Below are 23305 nucleotides of genomic sequence, written 5' to 3'. Positions count from 1 at the left end.
GTGTGTGTGTATGTATATACTGTATAAACAGGTATATTATACCTGCGATTTAATCCTTTTGCTGCCGTCAACAAATGTTATGTTGCTGGCATGTAAACAGACTGCTATAGCAGCCAGCAGTTTGTTTGCATTTTTACCTCAGGCTATGCAGTAGAAGTACTTCAGGTGGCTGATCACTTCATGTATCCAAGGCTCCCCTGTCCCTCCTGGGTGATTGGTACCTTCATAGCAGGTGTCAGGATGAAGAGCCATGGAACTTCCATTCACTGATCACCTTTGTGAAAAATGAACCTGGAAATGCTCAGCTCTGAGCATTTCAAGGTTCAGACCTGTCAATCACTGGTCTTCTTGGCCAGGTAAAAAGTTGATTAAACTCAATCTATGCCCAGTCGGCTTCAAAAGAGTGCTGAGGTAACATTAGGGGTCTAATAGAAACAAAACCTGTCACCTACACTGTGCAAACACTATGAGAGAAATAAAGTTTAGAAAAAAAAACTGCACTGGGAGCACATGCTTTAAACACACACCCAGTTGGTATACCGGCCGGTGGTGTGTTTACATTTGCAAATTTGACTGTCGGCTTTCATTTTGAAGTGATACGAGCAGCTCTGAAGCTAACAATCACTTTCACAATCAGCACAATGTGCCAACCCATGCCATGTATACTGGGCTCCGCTGCCCCATCTGCGGGCCCAGTGCAGTCATAGCGGGTGTCAGTGTGAAGGCCCCCCCCATGAATGGACCAGGAAGTGACATGTATGATGCCCTAAAATTAACTTTAGTATATATTTTTTAATGAAAATTAGCATTTTAAAAACGGTTGCACTAATATCATGTGACACAAAAACTTGTCACATGAAACTACCACTATTTTACTCACTAGGGTGTCTGCTTTCAAAAAATAATTTTGGGAGTTTTAAGTAATCTCTAGACCTAAAATGATTTTTGAAATATGCAAACAAAAACTAAAAAAAATGACTAAATGGCTCTAGGATCGGTGAAATGGTTAAAATTAAAAATGAATACAACAAAAAGAGTGTGCACATGTGAATGCAAATGCATGTGTCGGGTGCGCAAAAAAGTTAGAGCAAAATTGCTAGTGCCATGATTCACTGTTAACACTAAAATGATAAGGTTTTTAAAGTGGGCAAATTTAGATACTATAGTTTTTTTGCCATTTCAGGTGCGTGCTATTTTAAGATATGACATATTTGATATCTAATTACATGACACAACCTAATATTTTATATCATAACAAAAATTGTGTAGCATATTCTGTTTGTGTGTGTTAACATATTAAAGTGTCAATATAGTAAAAGTGTATTACTGAAAATATTGATTTGAAGAACAGTAGCTTAATTATCTTGTGACATAAATAACATAAATAATTACCACTACCACTGCCACCATTTTTTGCCACTATTTTATTCTACAGTGTTTGAGTTTTCAGAAAATATAATAGGCTTTGGGGTGGGGGAAGATGTTTACATTTAACCTTCAGGTCTAAAATCTGCAGTTAAAAAACATTAAAGGAGAAGTACAGCCAAAGCTCAGTTGGCTGTACTTCCCCTGTGGATCAAAGAAGTGCAGTTCGTTCTGCACCCCTGTGACCCATTTTCAGCTGACAGCGGGCCAAAACCTGCTGTCAGCTGATGTCACAGAGCTGGTCCAGGCTCAGGCAAGATCACGACAATGAAGTTGGGATCTGCCCACATGCCTGGACCGCCACCTGGCTCAGTCTCTCAGTGAGTTGCTGAGAGCCTGAGCTGGCTGCCCCCGCCCCTGCAGAGCAGACAGCAGTGACTGACAGACACCAGCTCTCTGCTCAGGGAGTTCTGAGAACCGAGCACTCGGCTTGGTATGTTTCAGAAAAAGTCCATACTTCTCTTTTAAAAATGGCTCTGGCAGAAAAAGAATTCAAGTATTTTTTCAGCACCATGGAGATAACACATTAGGCGGGTGACTGTTATCTGTACATGTGCATGCAATTATCAAGAAACATTTATTGTATCAGTATGGTTGCATTAGCTTGTTTTATTGATTAATATTGTGCGGGTAAATTGTGCAGCACCTTACAAAGTACACAAAATAATTCTTATCTCCAGATGGCGATTACAGTGCAATGTAACTCCCTACTTCAGTCAAACACTGATACATTAGATCAAATGAAAGTGTATCTAAACCCAAGAACAAAAATATAAAATACTGCAACTTACCCCTCTTTGGATGTGTGGGCTGCATTGGTTTTCAGGCTTTTTTCCTTAATTTCTCCTAGTAATCTGACCAGTAACACACTTACTGTCCTAGGCTGACAACAGTTACTCGCCGTACTGAAACTATTGAGGAATTGCGCTGGCAACTTAGCACAGGAAGTGTTTTAGGACTACAGAACACTTCCCCTCTTCTCCATAACATATAGCTGGTGTTCTGTCATTTACGGAGATAGCTGGGAACAATGCTATCTGATATAAGGCAGCACAGGTGCAGAGTAAAGAAAGTTATCAGCTCGTTAGATTTGTGGCAGGATCAACAGTTTTGTTGGTTTTTTTTTTGCACGCATAGAACAGATATTGAATAAGAAAAAAAATATTTTAATGCTGTATTTAACATATGAAAAGCGAAAAAAAATATGAGAAGTTCATTGTTAGGGTATACATACACTTTAACCCATTAGTGTGACTTTGAATGCTGGAGGAAAACCCACATACAGTAAATAACATTCAAACTGCATGCAGATACTGTTCCTGGACAAAACAAAAGCCAGGATCTAAGCACTGCAAGGCATGCCAGGTAAGCAACAGGCATCAAGGGATTATCAATCATATTCTAAGGTGGGGCAGGTTACTATTATAGTATTGTAAAACATTCCTTCTACAATTTTTTTTTTTTTAATTTTCAATTTAGTAAGAAAGCAACATTTTTAGATGATTTTTGGTCTCGGTGGCAAGAGCATCATAAACTAATGTCTGCCCCATGCTTCAGCTATTCTATTTAAAGGAAAACCAATCATGAGCTACTAATGCTACCCAGCAAACACTACAAATCTGGACAGGTACACGCCTTAATTAAAGTGGAATTCTGGCCACATTAAAAATGCCTCCTACCTATAAACAAACACAGTTTAAAAAAAAATATATATATAATATTCTGTAATATCTAATTATCTAATCATTGTCCCACAACAGCTGACATACCAGTCCTCTGATCTTTAGGGATGGAAAGTAGGTACCACTAGCAGCAACCAAGTTCCATCTTGATGACATGGCTACCGGTCCCACAAAGATGACAGCGCAGGCGTGATGAAGACCACCAAGGGATGGCTGCAGACTGGTATAATAAACACCTTCAGCGGACTGATCAGTGCACTCTAAACCATCAGCGTCAAGATTGCTGGATCATAGTTTATGGTATTACTAGGTAATAAAACTTTTATACAAGGCTGTGAGAAACTTCTTACTACTATCATTTTTTGAAATAGGCTTTCTTTAAGAGAAAGGCAGCATGCAATAGATATTTGGAAATCACAAGCAGGGTTCTCAGATCATCAAATTAATGATAAGAGGGGATTAGGTTAGACTGGTGCTCTAGAGCAATGTCTAGATGACAAAGTGAACTTAAGCCTTGTACACACAATCTGATTTTCCACAGACAAAACCTCAGATTTTTGTCCGAAGGGCGTTGGCCCCAAACATGTCTTGCATACAAAAGGCACACAATTGCTGGCCAACAAACATGAACCTAGTGACGTACTACATGGTTTTTCAGCTCTTTAGTGCCACCCTTTGGGCTCCTTCTGCTAATTTCATGCTAGTAGAAGTTTGGTGAGTGTTGCTTTGCGCTTCTCATTTCATGCATTTAATTTCCAGCTTTTCAGTTTGTTTCTGAATGGCCGTTCGTCAACCAGCCATGTTGCGGACTCGGAGGAGATAATGTGTTATTTATTATTGGCCTTGAAGTAATTGCTTTGACCCAAGCCCAGTCCAAGAACAGGAGGAGGAGGATTTCTTGGACCAAAAATTGGTTGCTTTATTAATCATGACCAATTATCTCATATGCCTTTGCTGCGGGAGCTCCAGGAGAATAATCCAGATGATTTTCAGAATTATCTCCGGATGACAGACCCCTGCTTTCACCAACTCTTGGCATTGTTGACCCCCTATATTAAGAAGCAAGACACATGCATGAGGCTTTTATTTCAATTTTTTGGTTGAATAATGATTTGATTTGGTATATTTTCTATATTTTTGGATGCATAGAATGCACTTTTTGGTTAAGTTCTATTGGCAGATAGCATGTCTAATTTTATTTGTTTTCTTTTTTTTAATGCACAATAAAAAAATTGTGGAGAATAATAATTGGCTATGTGTTTTACTTCAAATAACAGTTTGGGAGTAGGCAGTTACATTTTAAATAATACAATGTAAAATTAACAAGGGACACCAACATAGTTGTATCTTTGATCTTAAAAACTATGGGATAATGGTGTTGTGGTAACTTGCACCAAACAAAAAAATAACAAGCATGATATTACTACAAAAAAAAAGCCTTTGAAAATGTGTTTGCAATAACTCCATCAGTATCACCAGAAAAGCAGCTTCATTATTATCCCATTAAAGAAGAAGAGAATGTGCTCTGCATTTCAACATTTCATAATTTGCTACGTCAGGAATGTTAATTCTCCATTACAAATGCTAGTTTACAAGACCGACTGCTTCTAGCTTGTCCTTGCTTCCGAGCATGTGTGTTTGTACCTTGGACTTTTGTCCAACGGACTTGTGTACACACGCTCGGAAAATCCGACAGCAGACATTTGTCTGTGGAAAAATCCGACAACAATTGTCCAATGGATCGCACAAACGGTCGGATTTTCCGCCAACAGCCTGTCATCACACAATTCCCATCAGAAAATGTGTGTACGAAGCTTTACTTGGCAAGTATGCTGTACTATATATGCATCTCAAGGTCTAAGTACTAGTTTTCAGTTGGTCTCTATATATAATGTAAAAAAATGATCCCAACAACATGGATCAATACGACTCACATTACTACGTTTTAAACCCATTGTTGGCAATCCTTTTATTAGTAGCACCATTTGCCCCCATTTGTGGGGGAGATTTGTCATGCAATTTGACAGTTCCAAATCACATGACAAGTTGCACCCCATTGTCTGCAATAGAACAGTTCAAATTGGCAATGTGGTATACTTATCTGCTCTGTACAATGGTATTGCACAGAGTGGCCCTGCACTTCCTCTTCTAGTGTCTCCCACTGGCACTGTCTGCTCCTCCTCTTCTGTGTCTGCCCTCCTAGTAAACTGATTGCTATGGGGACAGACGTATAGGCTCGCTCCTGGGCTGGGCTGTGTGTGTCCATAGGTCCACTCCCTTCTCACAGGATTTGATTGAGAGCAGTAGGAGCCATTGGCTACCTATGTGTCCTGTGGGGAGGAACACAGACAAGTGCCACTGCAGACAGGCACTGGTTCAAGATAGAACTCAGGTAAGTATTTAGGGAGGTGAATGGGCGATAGTAGTGGGACATTTTTTATCTTAATGCAGGGAATACATTAAGATAAAAAATGTCTTGACTTTATAACCACCTTAACTCATTACATATACAGCCCTGAGCCAGATCTAGCTTATGTGATCTGGGGGTGCAGTCAAAAAAAGTCAGGGGGCATAATGTCAACAGTATAACAGTGATGCAGGGAACCAGTATTCCCTGAATACTCGGTGCGCTTCTGTACCATAAATCATAACCCGGAAGTAATGTATGACAGGTAGTGCAGAAGCAGTGCAAGAGTGAACAGGGAACACTAGTTTGTGTTATGCTGTCATTACATTAGGATGATTAAGCAGAACCTATGCCTCTTATTTCAGGTTTCCCTATCAGAGTCCCCCCTTACATCAGGAAACCAAATCAGAGCCCATTTTTTTATCAGGGTTCCCATCTGAGTCGTGTCTAACATCAGGGTCCCCATCAGAGTCCCCCTTACATTAGGGTCCCCATCAGAGTACCCCTTATATCAGGGCCCCCCTCACATCAGGGTCACCATCAAAGTACCCCTTACATCAAGTGTCCCCATTAGAGTACGCCTTACACGAGGTTCACCATTGGAGTACCCCTTAAATCAGGTGTCCCCATTAGAGTACCCCTTACATCACGACCCCATCAGAGTACCCCTCACACTAGGGGTCTCTATCAGAGTACACCTTATATCAGGGTCCCCATCCGAGTACCCCTTACATCAGGTATCCCCATCAAAGTCCCCCATTACATCAGTCACAATCAGAGTACCCCCTTACATCAGGTGTCCCCATTAGAGTACCACTTACATAAGGGTCCCCATCAGATTACACCTTACATCACCCCTTACATCACATGTCCCCATCAGAGTACACCTTACACCAGGGGTTCCTATCAGAATACACTTTACGTCAGGGTTCACTATTTTCTCTAATATGTAAAATATACATAATGCTCCTCATGGGCAGAGACATATGGAGGTTTATTTACTATAGGTAAATCTACTGTGCACTACAAGTGCACTGAAAGTGCACTTGGAAGTGTGGTCACTGTAGATCTGAGGGGGACATGCAAGGAAAATAAAAAAAACAGCATTTTTGCTTGTACATGATTGGATAATAGAAATCAGCAGAGCTTCCCCTCTTTTTAGATCTTCCTCTCAGATCTACAGCGACTGCATTTCAAAGTGCACTTGTAGTGTACAGTGGATTTATCTTTAGTAAATCCACCCCATATGACTTGCTTTGTCTAGTTAAAAAGGGTTGGTATTGGCGTTTTTTTTATTTATCACAAGAGGTAGGTTTTTCAAAATAATATTGTAATATTATTACAATATAATATTACGTAATGCTGACGGGTGCCCTTGTATGTGAATTGTAACCTGTGGATAAATAAAAATTCATGTGAATAGATTTTTTATTTAGCAGAAACAGTAAATCAATTCCATCTTTTTTTCATCATTATTTTTTCCTGGAAGTATTGGTTGTGCTATTTTTCTAATCAACTGTAAATCACATGTTACTTAAGATCCTATCTAATGTCTATGGGTAGCCTTAAAACCAACGCTCTTAGCAAGTGTCACTATTTCAATTTGAGCACTTAGCCTCCTCAGGAAACAAATGTCAATTATTAATGATGTTTAGAAAGCATTCATTCTTAGTAGTATTGCTTGGTGTGTGTCAATTATAGGTCACTCTTTACTTTCTTCATCCTTAGGGGCCCATTTATACCAACCTGTTGTGGTAGCACAATGATTTTCACTGGCTGTATCTGGTTCACACTGCTCGTGTGTGGCACTTGCCCCATCCTTTCCTATGACTGACTCTGTACTCCTTCGGATAGCTTGGTTCATCAAGAGTATGGACCCAGCCATAAGAAGGAATGGAGTAATGAGGTACATGCACAGTAGGGAGATGGGCAAGGATGGAACTCTTTTGTACAAAGGCTCTTTAGAGATGTTCCAGGGTCACAGATCTCTGGTAGTGGAACTAAAGGTAATTACATTGCTATGTGACTTCCACTGAGGGGGAGGAAAGATCTAAAGGTCAACTTCGCTAAAAATGTACCCTAAGGGCTCATTTACACTTGCTTCAAAACATGGCTTTGGACACGCTTTGCAAAAGCGTTCTGAATGCCAGTCAAAGCACCTGTAACTAAGTAAAATGGTTATCTTAGAGCCCTGTTTACACCTTGCGTTTGATCTGCTTTGGCTTTGCTTGAAAAATGATACCCCATGTTGCTTTATTGGTGCTCAAAGCATCTGCAAAGCCTCCACAGAAGTCTATGGCAAAGCTTGCTTGAAGCACCTGCAGCTTTTGAGTGGCTTTAATTCTTTAGCTTCGCTTTGTTTTGGAGAACTTGCAGGTATGCGATATCAACACACACACACAGGGCATCTGCCAAGCTTCATTAAAGCTTGAAAAAAGCACTGCTGAAGTACCATCGAAGCATCATAGAAGTACCACCGAGGCACTACTGAAGCAATACAGAAGCATCAAAAACACATGAAAAAAGCATGTTGAAGCGGTAGGCACTTTAACCCCCCTTGCGGTATTCCCGAATTTGGCTCGGGGTGGAAGTTTTATACCAAAAGCGGTAACCCCGAGCCAGACTCGGGACGCATCGCTGAATGCAGGAGGAGGTTACTTACCTTCTCCCTTGGATCCAGCGATGTCCCCCCACTGTACGAGCGGCTCGTCCTCCGCTCGATTCATCACAGAGCCGATCTCCGTTCCCTGTGAGCATTGCGACGCACGGGGACAGGGATTGGCGCCAAATTCAAAAAGTGAAACACACAGTTTACATACAGTATAATGTAATCTTACAGATTACATTGCTGTATGTAATAATTTCCCATCCCCCTTGTCCCTACTGGTCTGTCCAGTGTCCTGCATGCAGTTTTATATTATACAAACTGTTCTTTATGGCAGGAAACTGGAGATTGCCCATAGCAACCAAAACTGTCCGTTTACATCAAAAATGATTTTAGACCAGCTAGAAAACAGCGATAATAAATTGTAATCACTTGCAGAATTGAGAGATAGCGATTTGTGGGTAGATCCGTCATCAAATATTGAAAAGTAATGACAGTGACAATTCTGCAACTGAGCAAATTTCAGTGTTTTTGATTACATTATTGAATCATTTTTATTATTGTTATATTATTATTTGGTATGATTAATTATTATATTATAATTTATGATTTCATTTTTCAAACTTTATCATACCCGAGATGTCTGCTAGACTCTGGTTTGGACAGATTTAAGAGAGTTATTCCTAAGAATTACAGGCCTACAATATAAAACGCCAAATTTTCATGCAAAATAATTGTACCACTTTTAGCACCTAAAATCCAAAATAATCGTACCGCCAGGGAGGTTAATGTGTGTTGAAGTTGAAGAAAGTGTACTGTAAATGAGCCCTTACAAGAAATTCCATACTGAGAGAAATGTACAGGCTACCATTACCAACATTTTTCTAAAGCTGAAACTGCCTGGCGGTCTCTGGGACTTCCTTAGCTTCAGCACTTTGAGGTTGATTTATTAAAGCTGGGGAATGCAAAATCTGGAGCAACACTGCACAGAAACCAGTCAGCTTCCAGGTTTTATTGTCAAACCTTAATTGAAAAACCTGAAGTTAGAAGCTGATTGGCTGCACCAGATGTTGCACTCTCCAGTTTCAGTAAATCAACCCATTTGTGTCCATATCCTGGAACAAGTATGCAAATCAAGTGTTCTGACTTCACTAGCTGCATACACCTTTCAGGTCAGAAACCCAGAAAACATTAAAGCCAAATTCTGTTTAATGGAAATCTCCATAGGTTTCCTATGAGTAACTTACACACAATTCAGGCCTGGACTAGCAGGTTAATTTACATTTTTTGCTGGTTAATGTGACCACCTATGCCAGGTAAGGCTCAATCAGTTGTAGCCTAAAGGAAATCTAAAGTGAGAAAAATATGTTGGGTATAATTGCGGCCTGGAAAGCAAGCATGGCAGTCTATAAGTTCCCGTCTGTACAGATTTCCTTCATGAAAACTGCATATTTAGCAAATACTTATAAATGCTATGTGCTTGTCACATGAAAACAATTGGTGTGCTTTAAATGTTAAGCACACAATGGACGTTACATTATAATTGCAGCCTCCTTTAGATCAATTAACAGGTATGCAGTGCAAAGGTCTGCCTAAGCGAATACAAATTGAATACATTAATTGGATGGACCCTCACATTACATAGTTTTGGTAATCTTAAGGGTAGTGCTGCATGGACGAATAACTCTCTTTTCTACTTACAGATTTAATTGCTTAATGACTGTTATTTCATTAGCACCATGTTGATTTCAGTGTGTAGCCAGTGAAAAGCGCATGTAGTTACACTTCCTCATAGCAAAAAAAATAAATTGCCCATGTAGCCCTAGCCAAAAGGATTTGTACAGTTAGATTGTTACATAAATAACTATTCCATATCTGTGGCCCTATTCCAGCATCTCCCACGTGAGGACTTTTGGGGGACAATGTAATAGGCTGTAATGGATTTTCAGAGCCATTTGATATTGGTTTACCCTTGGGTAGGCTGGAGACTGAACCCTCAACTTTTTTCTCCTTCCTAGGCCAAAACATGCACATTTTTGGTTTAAAGGCTTATTTGGCAGCAGGCTGGTCTTCATTTACAGGGTTCATGGCTTAGGAATTTTAGTCATTCTTCAGGAATGTTGCAATGTGTGGCAGAAGTTATATATCCTTGTAAAAGAAACATTACTCTATTGCCCTAAACGTATGCAGAGAACGTGAAGATAAACTCACATCGGGTTTCCATCTACATTGCTAACACAAACATTGAAGACCACACACCTAAGTGTATCTATGTAATCAAAACTTTTTTTTTTTTGTTTTATCAGAATAAGGTCACAACTCCAGATCTGCAAGCTTATTCTGAGTTAGCAACTTAAAAGTATTGAAGTTATTGGATCACCTTGAACCCCAGGCAAGCATTTTTAGAAGGGAAGGCCAGCATGGCGTCCCATGAATTTTCCCTTTGCAACTGGATCATGTGTTAAATAATAAAAAAACTAATAAAAAATAGGAGGACCTCATATATTGATACATAAAAGTATTCTATAATTCAAGTTTCCATCCATTGTATTTGATTTATCTCAGAAACTGATCTGCCATGTTTTCCCTATATAAGTCGCAATTGATGGTGTATTTACTTCAAAACTGGCACAGTAATTGGCCCACGTATAGATTTCTGCAATCTGGGTAACGTAACACCAATGGCTTTTGCAATGCCTACATTTATTTTATTAAAATACAGTACCTATTCAAATGATCTGTAATGAGATCAATAGACATTGGACATTATAAAAAGACTGAATACGAATGAAAACTGCTCATTATGAATGCAGTTAGTGGCACTTTGAATGGCTGAGAAGTCTTGACCATAATCGATCCCCAGATCATTCTGGGATGCCAGTAAGAAAGTAGTAGAGTTTATTATGGTTGTTTGGCTGCTTTCCTCCTCGTAGAAAAGTCCTGAACACGAATAGTAGGCGTGGTCGTATTTGATTGCTGTGGTAACGCCATGTGATAATAGTTGGGTAATCGGATGTCAAATCGGAACCCACTGTCCACAAACACCTTTTCATTTAATGCATAGAGTTTATCTGCAATGTCTCCCCTAATCAACACTGAAAAGAGTCTTGAGATGAAGCGGTGCTTGGCAAATAATAAATACAGTTTTTTCCTCCTCCAGGTAATGTATCGGCACTTTGTTTCTGCAGTTAGAGTTACCTGCAAAATGACATAATTTGCAACATTACAAAATGTCACTCTAAAACATATATTGTTTCTATCAAAGTGCATTCACCATTCTCTATTATAGTGTTTCTCAGAATCCAGTCCACTTGGAAAATGTACCATGCTCAGATCTCTTCATAGAATCAAAACCTGACCTCATACACATTGAGGGAGATTTATTAAAACTGGAGCACACACAACCTGGTGCAGCTGTACATAATAACCAATCAGCTTCCAATGTCAGCTAGTACGACTAAGCTTTGACATTAAAACCTAGAGGCTGATTGTTTACTACCGGTATGCAAAGCTGCACCAGATTCTGTGTGGACCAGCTTTAGTAAACCCCCCCCCCCCCCGTCTCTATTTTGATGCATCTTTCTGCACTACATGGCATTGGAAATTAACTTTTTTTTAGCTTTAGGCTTCTTTCACATGGGCATCATCCATTTAATCAGGTTTATGCATAGAAAAAAAGATTCAGTTTTCAGTTCAGTTCAGTTTACATCAATTTTTACATCCAGCAGAACGTGAACAAATATTTATTTTTTTCTAAACGTGTGCAGTTCCCCCTACCCTTCAGGTCTGGTATGGATTTTAAGGGAGACCTCATGCCAAAAAGAAAACAAAAAAACAAAAAAGTAATTAAGTCTCCCCCAAAGTCCATACTAGACCCTTATTCCAACATGCAGCCTGGCAGGCCAGAAATTGGAGGGGATAATCAAGAGTCCCCCCCGAACCATAAAGGCCACACACACATGTCCTCCTCCATATGGGTACATTGCCAGGGGGAGCAAGGTCTTCTTCCCCTTAGCCCAAGCTAGTGGTTGTGGGGGGTGCGTGGTTGACTTATCAGGATCTGGAAGCCCTCTTTAACAATGGGCCCACAGATCCTGGTCCCTCCATGTGAATGAGTACTCCTACCCATTTACCAAAACAATTACAATTGTAAATAAAAACACAAAACAGTTTTTTACAAGTATTAAAATCTATTTAAAAATGATGTAGGTTCCATGTCAATCATGGTAAACGAGGGCTGCCGACTCCTGATTGCACCTGATGCTTGCTAACGCCAAATGGCAGCTCCACTTTCCCCAGCCACTTAAATAAACACGCTGTGATACCACCCCCTTGTTTACTTAAGCGATGGAAGGCATATAGCCTGGTATAGTTCAGGAGGGGGCACGCTCACCACCTCTTGGCTGGCTTGCTGAGCTCCATGCTCAGAAAAGGTCCTGGTGTAGATTTTGGGTGGACCATACGCCATTTTTTTTGTTTCCTGGGGTGAGGTTTCCCCCCCAAAATCCATAGCAGACCTGTGGGCCTGGTATGGATTAGTCGGGGGAACTGCACGTCCAATGGAAACAAAGAAGAAAGGTGGCACATCCAGAAGTAAAATCGTAAAATCAAGAGAATTTATTGAAAGTACATAAAATCAAGCGAACATGACAAACATCGATTTAAAAAAGGTGCTCAGTGGACGCGTTTCACACAGACATGCTTACTCATCCCTTGTGGGATAATTAAGCATCTTTTTTGGATTGATGTTTGTCATATTCGCTTGATTTTATGAACTTTCAATAAATTCTCTTGATTTTACTTCCAGGTTCTGCACCATTCTTCTTTGTTGCCATTGGATTTCCCTGGCTGTGGACCAAGCAAGCACCCGTATCTCTTCAGCATCTCATCAGATCCTCACAGGTAGCTTTGAGCGGTGTGTTCCCAGCTCTTTCTCTCATCAGGAACTGCACGTCGATTGTGGAATTCCCCGTTGACAGCAGGGATGGGTCATGATTGTTATAATGCTGGTTTGTGCTGGCTCTTTAACATCATATGACTCATCCCTGCTGCTGACAGAAGGGACAAGTCATTGGTTGTTAGGACTCTGGCGGGTGCTGGCTCCTAACAACCAATGCAAAATCAGATGGACAAACAGATAAAAAAAAAACTGATGTTATAATAATTTCCCTTTGGGATTAAAAAAGTATTCTGAATATATCAGTTTATTTCTGTTTAGGTCTGCTTCTGTTTTTAAAAAATAGAGACTTGTTCCATTTAAAACAAAATAAAAGAACCGGACGGATCATCCGTTTACATCCATTTGCCTATAGAAATGCATTGCTGTCCATTTTTTATCCATCAATGGATGGATGAAAAATGGACAGATGGAATGCCTGTGTGAAAGGTGCCTTATCCTCTCCAAGCAATGGGAGGAAATATACTTTGTGAGAAATTGTACTTTTATAAGCGTTTTCAGCATCAATAAGAATTCATTAAAATGATGACAAAGGATGTAAAATGCATTTAAAATACATGTAAAAGCATGCAGAACATTACATCTCAATGAAATTACAAAAAGATTTGAGTAAGTTCACATAATAAATTGCGTGAAGATTTACTTTCATTATCCAATCAGGTGAAAAGAAAATTCCTGTTTAATTATTTCATCTGCATATGACTGGATAATTAAAGTGAATTTCTATGCTGTTTATTGTGTGAACATTCTCAACTGCTTTAATAAATCTGCCTCAATGTATATACCTTTTCCAATGAAAACACATGCAGCATGAATGAGCTCTGTGTGCCATTACTAATTAGCACATCTGTGTACCAAACACAACCTGTCAAATCTAAGGCCCAGTTCACACTGGGGCGATTTATCAGACGAATTAGTTGCCTCACAAGTCGCACTCTATTCAGTGCAATGGAACCATTCTAATCGGAGCGACTCAAGTAGAAAAAGTTTCCTGCACTACTTGGGTGGCGAATTTGGAGTGGCTTGCATTGACTTTTATGAAAGAAGTCATTTGCAAGCGGCGCTAAAGTCGAGCTGTATGGGGCGACTTTGAAGCTGCCCCAATGTGAACTAAGCCTAAGGGCTCATGCACACAGGTGCAGTGGGGGCCATACAGTGTATATGCGGCCATATTTTTAAGCCCGGGAGTCACAGGTCTTGCATACCTCTACAGATAAAAAATAATGACAGGATGTGTCTTTACATTGGTAAACAAAGCGTACATGTGTATTTCTCTGGATGCACACTGCGTCCAGGGGTGTCCATCTGTATCTGTTCCCATGTATACACTCAGATCCATGTTTACCAGTGTATAGCCACATCCTGTCATTGGTTTTTACAGATGAATGTATGCAAGGCCTGTGACTCCAAGGCTCATAAATACAGTCATGAATGAAGCTACATAAGTAGTATGCACTTGGGTAGTGGTTGCCAACATATGAGCAATAGGGAGCCTCACATGTGACCCCTGACATCTTCAAAGGGCCACACAGAATGTTCCATATATGAAATGCTTGATACAAGTGTCAGAAACGGCAGAAACAATTAAAGTGGTTGTAAACCCTTACAGACCACTTTTACCTACAGGTAAGCCTAGAATAAGGGTTACCTGTAGGTGCAAGAAATATCTCATAAACTTACACGGTTTAGGAGATATTTGCAAATGTTAGGTACCGCTGTCTACAGCGCATGCACTGTGGACAGGGGCGCGCAGGTGCACTGAGCGTGCCGCTGTTAACAGCGATCATGCCATTAGTGGCAGCTCCCGCGCGTATGCACAGGAGTGACGTCATCGTGGCTTCGGCCATTCACAGCGCCAGAGCTACAATACCCAGAAGGAAGATGGACGCTTTGTGGAAGAGGGGACAGCGGTGACATCGCTGGCTCTTGTGTCAGGTAAGTGATGCATAATGGGCTACTATGCAATGCATAGTAGCCCATTATGCTTTACCTTTGCAGGGAAACAAAGAGGAAGTAAAACCCATCAGGGTTTACTTCCTCTTTATGAAAAGGAGAGTTAGAGAGTGTATGTTGTGTACATGTTTGGCTGAGGATATGCTGCAGAAGACAATATGAAATTGGGAGCATGCTACATGATGCTAGTAGACATCAACGCTATTACCCCAATCAATGTTTCTACAAACTGGACTGACAAACTGCTGAGGTCTGAGGGCCACACATCATATACCAAAAGGCCGCATGTGATCCTTGGGCTGCAGGTTATTGTGATGACTGGAGCATTATGCCACATGTCCCAGAAGACTGCGGGACCATTGAGAAAGTGTAGCGCGCAGTGGGAAACTGGCTGTGAGATAGCAGGAAGTCACAGGTGTCATAGTCTATAGGCTACATTGCTAATTGGTGTTTTCTGACAGTGGAGTCCAGCTAACTCCCCTGCTGTCACCACAGCCCGCTGGCTGAATGAAAAAAAAAACTGAGCCATTTATGGCTAGCTTAAGCGTTAATTGGCATCAACAGGCAGTACAGACAGCACCCCTACCTAACAAACACTGAGGTTGCAAGGTGAAGATGTTTCAAGATGCCAATCACTCAGAGCAGACTGCCAGAAAGAAACAAAAAAGCATAATCACTATACAGCGTCAGTAAACAGGAAACATGGCATGTAACTGTAAATATCAAATATAGCTGCTTCCAAATACAGATTTTTTTTTTTTTTTTAAACAATGACACAAGAATTCTAGATCCACTTTAAAACAAAAGCCATGCATTAGCCTATTGCAGCTATTTACCTGAAAAAACCCTTCTTCAGAGGGTCTAAGTGAATCCCACTCTGGTGAATCCAAAAACTGGAGCGGAAAGATATAATGAAGAAACTCGCCATCGACTGTCACACGTATCCTGCCAAATTTGTAAGATATAATTCATAACACAGAAATTGAACATCTAAGAAAGTTCACAGAAACTTATTATAAGTGAGATCATTGATATATGATTATTAAATAAGGCAGCACATGGAGCAACGATGAAGTACAAATTACAGTTACTGACCAATCAGAAAGTACTGATCTGATTAGGTAAAAGCTGACTCGTTGTTATGGTTTATTTATACATTATAAATTCTTCTCACTGATTATTAAACAAGCCCAGTTCAGTTATTGTAGATATCTCACTGTCCATCCACACTGGATTACGAGGACCTATCTTGATTTAAACCTCAAACAAGGATGTATGGAGACAGGTAAGTGAGCTCTCCTTGTAAAAACACCAATTCCCTGGTAAACTGACTATAGAGATATAGGCACTCTGTGTAACAGTGTATCCAGCATCTCCAAGGAGCAAATATTGGCAAGCTAAATGACCACGCCAGCAGCTACAAGCTTTAGTGCTTGGTGTGGTCAGACAAGGGACAACTGGCAGGACCACCGGGTTTATAAAAGAGCAAATACACTTTAAGGTGCTAACTTGGAACAAGCATGCTGATCAAGAGGAGGGATTAGCTGGGTTAAGTCCAAACTGGTCCAAATCCAGTTTGACTGAAGTTGTGGGGAGTTGATAAATGATTGCACTCCCTCCGATACAATCAGCAACACCTGGGGCATTCCCCATATCACAGTTGAACGTGCACAAAGGGCAGAGGATGTTTGTGACATCATAGATCTAATATGACCACATGGCCATATTAGATTAATGTCATAAACCAAACATGGCCTTTTGGCTATATTACATACATAGTTAGGTAGTAGTTAGGTTGAAAAAAGACACAAATCCATCTAGTTCAACCCATACAAATAAATAAATAAAATCATACAATCCCATATACACAATCCTTCTGAGTGAATCCAGAGGAAGGCAAAAAACCTCAGCAAAGCATGGTCCAATTTGCTCCAGCAGGGGAAACAATTCCTTCCCGATCCCCCGAGAGGCAATCAGATTTTCCTTGGATCAACTTTACCTATAAATGTTAGTACGCGGTTATATTATGTACATTGAGGAAAGAATCCAGGCCTTTTTTAAAGAAATCTACTGAGCAGGCCAGAACCACCTCTGGAGGGAGTCTATTTGACATTTTCACAGCTCTAATGCCCCTTACACACGACTGGACTTTGACGGACTTGGTGCGGCGGACAATCCGACGGACTTTGCAGCTGAGGTCCGTCGGACTTTCAAACTAACGGATTTGGCCACACACGATCACTGCAAAAGTCTGACAGATTTGAACGTGATAACGTAGAATAAGGAAGTTCATAGCCAGTAGCCAATAGCTGTCCTAGCATCGGTTTTAGTCTGTCGGACTAGCACACAGACGAACGGATTGTCCGCTAAAAGCTGAGTCCAGCAGACAAATATTTCTAGGTCTGCTGGATTTTTGGGAAGAAAAAGTCCGCTGGAGCCCACACATGATCGAATTGTCCAACGGTCTCTGGTCCGCCGGAAAGTCAGATCGTGTGTACGCGGCAAGAACCCTTTCCATGTTTGGAGATTAAATCTCTTTTCCTGCAAATGCAAAGAGTAACCTCTTGTCCTCTGTGATGACTTTAACATAGAACTATAAGCAAAACTTTTTTTTTCATTTTGGATAGAGTAAGGGAGGGTTATAACCCCTGTCAGATTTTTTCTCGCCATCCCATTGCAAAGATTTCCCTTCGCTTCCTGTCCCGTAGCCAAAAAGGAAGTGAGAGGAAATCCCTGCAAATTAATGGAATTCCTTGGTCCCCAGAACTAGTGTCCCCTTTGGAAGATTTCCCCTCTTAGCTCTTGTACACACGGTCAGAGATTCCGACAACCAAATCCGTCGGAATAATTCTGACGGATTAATTCCGGAAGAGGCCCAGAAGTGATGTTGCATACACACGGTCGGACTAAGTTGTCGGAAAATCAGATTGTACATAACGTGATGGCGTTATTTCGTTACGACGGGACTACGTTCAGGCTAGTAGCCAATAGCTTTGGTCTAGGAATTTGATCTGAGCATGCATGGCACTTTGTCCGTCGGAGTAGGCTACACATGATCAGAGTATGTCCAATAGAAGCATTTTGTCTGAAAATTTTACCGGCAAGTTGGAAAACTTGGTCCGTCAGATTTTCCAACGGAAACAGTCCGATGCAGACCACACACAGTCGGAATATCCGACAAAACGGTCCAATAGGAAGCATTCCGTCGGAATCTCCGACTGTGTGTTCAAGGGCTAATACTTTTCTGGGGACAACCCAGAATTTAGCATTTTCTTTTACTTTCATTTTCAGCGATAATGGTAAACAAACCAAATAGGGAGAGTAAATCTCCCTAACGGGGGCAGCGACAGCTATGGAAACTGACAAGTATTCTGACCCATCTCCTCTCTATCCAAAACTAAAAAACAAGTTTTACCTTTTAGTTATACTTTAAAGTGAATAACTCAACACCAAGTTCACTATATGGACCCTTTAATGCTTAAAAGCAAACTAGTGTAGCCCTGATCTTTGAATAATCAATAATGCTTAGTGTGCTATTCAGAAAAGTAGTATATATAAATACTTGTGAATAACACTTCACTGTGTACACTGACCAAAGTGACTGCCTAATTAAATCACATATAGAAACATACATCTTATATTGCCAAAAATATTGGGACACCTGCCTTTACACTCACATGAACTTGACATTTCAGTCTTCGTCTATTGGGTTCACAATTGCGTTGGCCCACCCACTGCAGCTATAACAGGTTCAACTGTTCTAGGAAGGCTGTCCACAAGGTTTAGGAGTGTGTCTATGGGAATGTTTGACCATTCTTCCAGAAGCGCATTTATGAGGTCAGGTACTGATGTGCATGAGAAGGCCTGGCTTGCAATCTCCACTCTAATTCATCCCAAAGATGTTCTATCAGGTTGAGGTCTGGACTAGGTGCAGGCCAGTCAAGTTCCTCCACCCCAAACTCGCTGATCCATATCTTTATGGACCTTGCTTTGTGCGCTGGTGCACAGTCATGTTGGAACAGTAAGGGACCATACCCAAACAGTTCCCACAAAGTTTGGAGCATGAAATTGTCCAAAATGCCTTGGTATGCATAAGCCTTAAGAGTTCCATTCACTGGAACTAAAGGGCCAAGCCCAACCCCTGAAAAACCACCCCACACCATGATTCCCCCCCTCCACCAAATTATTTGGACCACTCCTAAACCTTGTGGACAGCTTCCCAGAAGAGCTGAACCCTACAGACTAAGACTGGGATGCCATTAAATTTCATGTGCGTGTAAAGGCAGGCCTCCCAATACTTTTCACAACATAGTGTATATATGCTCATAGTAGTATATAAAACGACACATGAACATAAAACGAATTCATATTGCAATATATAATATTATCATAAACTAGAAATGTCCAATCATACAAAATAGTGTTCATAAAAATCCAACACTGTACTGTATATAAATGTGCTCTTATGGTAAAACCAATGTGCTCTCAAAACTCATACCAATCAAAAGAAATTGTGCCTGTATGTTTCCCAATCTGTGGATACTCCAAAACCTCCTCTCCACTAGGGACTCTCCTACAACTGTGCGCACTCCCAGTCAATAGATGGAGGTATGGTTCTTTTAATGCCCCGTACACTCGATTGGACTTTCTGACAAAAAAAACATGGAATTTTGTTTGAAGGTTGCTGGTTCCAACTTGTCTCTCATACACACGGTCACACAAATGTTGGCCAATAATTACGAATGTGGGAACGTGGTGACATACAAGACATACGATGAGCCAAGAAAAAGGAAGTTCAATAGCCAGTGCGGTTCCTTCTGCTTCATTCCGAGCATGTGTGGACTTTTGTGTGGCGGACTTGTGTACACACGATCTGCAAATTCCGACGTTTTGTTGGTGGAAAAATGTGAGAACCTGCTAGCTAACATTTGTTGGTGGAAAGGCAACAAGCCCACATCCAACATTTGTTGTCGGAAAATCTGATTGTGTGAATGAGGTATAAGACTTCCTCAACTATCACTGAACTGGCATCTCAGTCCAAGAAGTAGACAGTGACTCTGGATAATGCCTGGACAAAGATGGCGCCATCTTTCTTGTTCTTCCTCTGGTCTTGCAGCTTTATTTATTCATATTAGGTTAATGCTGTCATGAGTATTCCCACCCATCGTATGTGCAACTACAGGGTGGGGAATGACCCAGGCACTGCTGAGAGGGCTGGTGGAGATGTGATCATGTGACAGTTTTCCATGGGAGCTGACAAAATTGGTTCAATCCAACCATCAATAATTCCCAGAGTATTGTAGCCAGGATCAGCCAAGCAGTGAACATTTTCAGAGGTCAGACAGCAGTAGCCTCCTTCATAGTGTAGGTTTCTATTAAAGCGGAACTAAACCCATCAATTTTATGGTTTCAAAAAGCAGTTACAGTATATTCAAGGCATGCTGGGAATGTTAACTGTCACATTTGCTTGTGCCCTCAACCAAACTGTCAAACCATCAAATGTCTGGTGTCATAACTGATCACATGTGCAGCATCATGGCAGTTACAAATCAAACAAATGCTAAGTTGGTAGCTTCCTTGGCTGAAAAGAATAGAAGGGTTTAGTTCCTGTTTAAAGTGGAACTAAACCCATTGATTTAGCAGTTTCAAAAAACAGTTATATTCCCGGAATGCCAGGAATGCTAACTGTCACATTTGCTTGTGCCCTCAACCAAACTGTCAAACCATCAAATGGGTGGAGTCATAACTGATAACATGTGTTGCATCATGGCAGTTACAAATCAAACAGAAGCCAAGATGGCAGCTCCCTTGGTTGAAAAGGATAGGAATGTTTAGTTCCACTTTAAGATGCATTTTGGACATTCAAAGACATTAATTATTGCACAGAAACATGCATGAACATGGCCACTTATAAACTCAGCATTTAAAGCACAACGTATTTAGTTGATTATGATCCTAAAGGTTCTTCTTCAATCTAAATGCTTACCCTGTTTGTCCTACTTTATAATGATCCCTTTTACATTTCTTTCACCTTGTGGAATTGTAGGAAAATGTTAATAACAGCCTGGGATTAAATTTTTTTCCACCAAGCGCAGCTGAACATGTGCGCATTTCTAACTCTCCCTAATCATGTGGAAACCCCATAAGCTTTCACAATAGTTTTCCTATGGGTATGCTTCTGTCAATGTGCTGCCATCTGATACCTGAACCAATAGCTGGCCTGGGCAGTAAATGGGGTAGCACAGACATGCTAAGGTCCCTTTGTCAGAAAGGAATGAAGTGAATTGGCTTATTTTGTGTGTCACCAATGGTCAAAGTGCAAAAAGCATTACAGATTAAAGAACAGTTACGTATACAATGCTTTGGTGGTGAAATTGTTACGTATGCTAGATATAAAATGCCATCTTTAATTAGGAGGATAAAACCAGCACACAGCCTATGCTAAATATAAAAACTGACTATGCAGTAAATAACTATGTATACTATGGCATTCGTCTTGCAACACCGATCACTGGCTAAATATATGCATGCTCCTCTTCTATTATGTGTGTAAACATATTATAATATTGGGAATAATGTATCCCCGCTGTATTATATAGGGGTATCCAAATTTGTATAACTTTATGTGTTTCCTAGGCATCCTACTGAAAGTTAAAGCTTGTAGAACACAAAGATAACTCTACAAGGTTATCGGCATGCCACTGACAGTTATGAATTATATCTTGGCACTCATTCAAACTGAATGACATGAAGGATTTCACTCCTTTCCTGCTATAAATAATGTCACCATTACTGTCCAAGGAAAAGTTTTACAGACTTATTCAATAAAGTATTCCTTTTCTTAAAGTGGACCTGTACCTTCCTCATACTGGGCACAGTACAGGTTCACTTTACTGCAGGGATTCTTAAATCAGAACTTTGCCTCCTCTTATATTCATAAACAAACATGTTTTACTTTTACTTACAGTTACTTTTAGACTACTGCCTTGGTTGAGTGGAACACTGGTGATGTAGCCCTGGCCTCACAGCTGCATTCTGGGGTGGCTATATCACCAGTGACTTCCTGGGAAATCTCACCTGGAACCTAAAACTTGGGGATCTCAGGGGAAAAGCTTTTTCCTCCCCTGTCAGATGATGTACACTGTCTTGAGGCAGACCCAGAGTTCCAGAGAGAGCTCCAGGAAATATAGGGAAATGGATTTATTTCAAAAATAACCACCATGAGAAGAATGGGTAGGAAAAGAAACATTGAGGTATAAAAGGTATAAAGGTATATATAGAAAACAAAAATAAGGCAATTACCTATAAGTATCTTTTTGTAGATTATTACTAAACATTTCTAACGGTGTCTTTGTTGTAAGGCAGTGGATTCCAAACTGCGGCCTGTGGGCCAGATGTGGCCGTTTGGGCACTATTCCTCCCACTGATACAAGGCACCATTCCTTCAACTGACACCAAAGATGGAGAACTATTCCTCCCACTGACACCAAAGATGGGACACTATTCCTTTCACTGACACCAATGATCGGGCACTGTTCTTTCCACTGACACCATAGATGGGGCACTATTTATTTAATTGGCACAAATGATGGGGCACTATTCCCTACACTGACACAAATGATGGGACACTATGCCTTCCACTGACACCAGAGATGGGGTACTGTTCCTCCCACTGACACCAATGATCCCAATGACACCAATGATGGGGAGATAGGGATTATTTTTTCCACTGATATCAATGATGGGGCACCATTCCTCCCATTAACACCAACAATGAAGATTATTATTCTCACCAATACCAATACTTCCTATTGCCAACAGACGTTAGGTAATTTTTTCCCCACCACTGACCACCAAGCCTGGGGCATTTTCTACTTCCTAAAGTCTGAAGGACAGAAAACTGTTCCTGTGCTTAAAAAGTTTGCACACCCTAGTTGTAAGGTAAAGGTGAAGTTCCTCTTTGAAAGCATTTATTTATATTGCTCTCAACTTCCTGATCTGTAGCTAGAAGCTGGAGAGCAAACTTGGACTTCTGAGTACACGGGGTACATGTGACATTACCCATGCTTACCCAGAAGGCAATGTTCAATGTAATATGGATTGCAGGACCAACAAGTGGGAGATGATTATGGATTATATTTGGAGAAAAATTATATATTTTGGTGTCACTTAAAGTGGTTGTAAACCTCAGATATGAAATGTTAACAAAGCATATCCCTCTATAGTGTCTACTTGTCTCAAATATGTGCACTAAGTGACATTTCTGTCTGCTACTT

General features: G+C 40.6%; 1 protein-coding gene across 2 annotated transcripts in view; it reads right to left on the bottom strand.

Moving 5' to 3' along the window:
* Positions 1–2575: 2575 nt before the first annotated feature.
* POPDC3 (popeye domain cAMP effector 3) overlaps positions 2576–23305 on the bottom strand; it is a 112778-nt gene continuing 92048 nt past the window's right edge. For both annotated transcript variants that reach the window (XM_077487185.1, XM_077487184.1), the window contains exons 3-4: positions 15866–15974; positions 2576–11317 (exon numbers count right to left, since the gene is read on the bottom strand). In XM_077487185.1, coding sequence (XP_077343311.1) covers positions 11021–11317; positions 15866–15974 — 406 coding nt within the window. In that variant the 3' untranslated portion in view covers positions 2576–11020. The remainder of the gene's footprint in view (positions 11318–15865; positions 15975–23305) is intronic.

Source organism: Lithobates pipiens, unplaced genomic scaffold (genome assembly GCF_037356315.1).
Source record: "Lithobates pipiens isolate NorthernLeopardFrog02 unplaced genomic scaffold, aLitPip1_a1.2 Scaffold_18, whole genome shotgun sequence".
Classification (NCBI taxonomy): domain Eukaryota; kingdom Metazoa; phylum Chordata; class Amphibia; order Anura; family Ranidae; genus Lithobates; species Lithobates pipiens.
The sequence above is the reverse complement of the archived record's forward strand: the minus strand, read 5'-3'. Positions and strand labels throughout refer to the sequence as shown.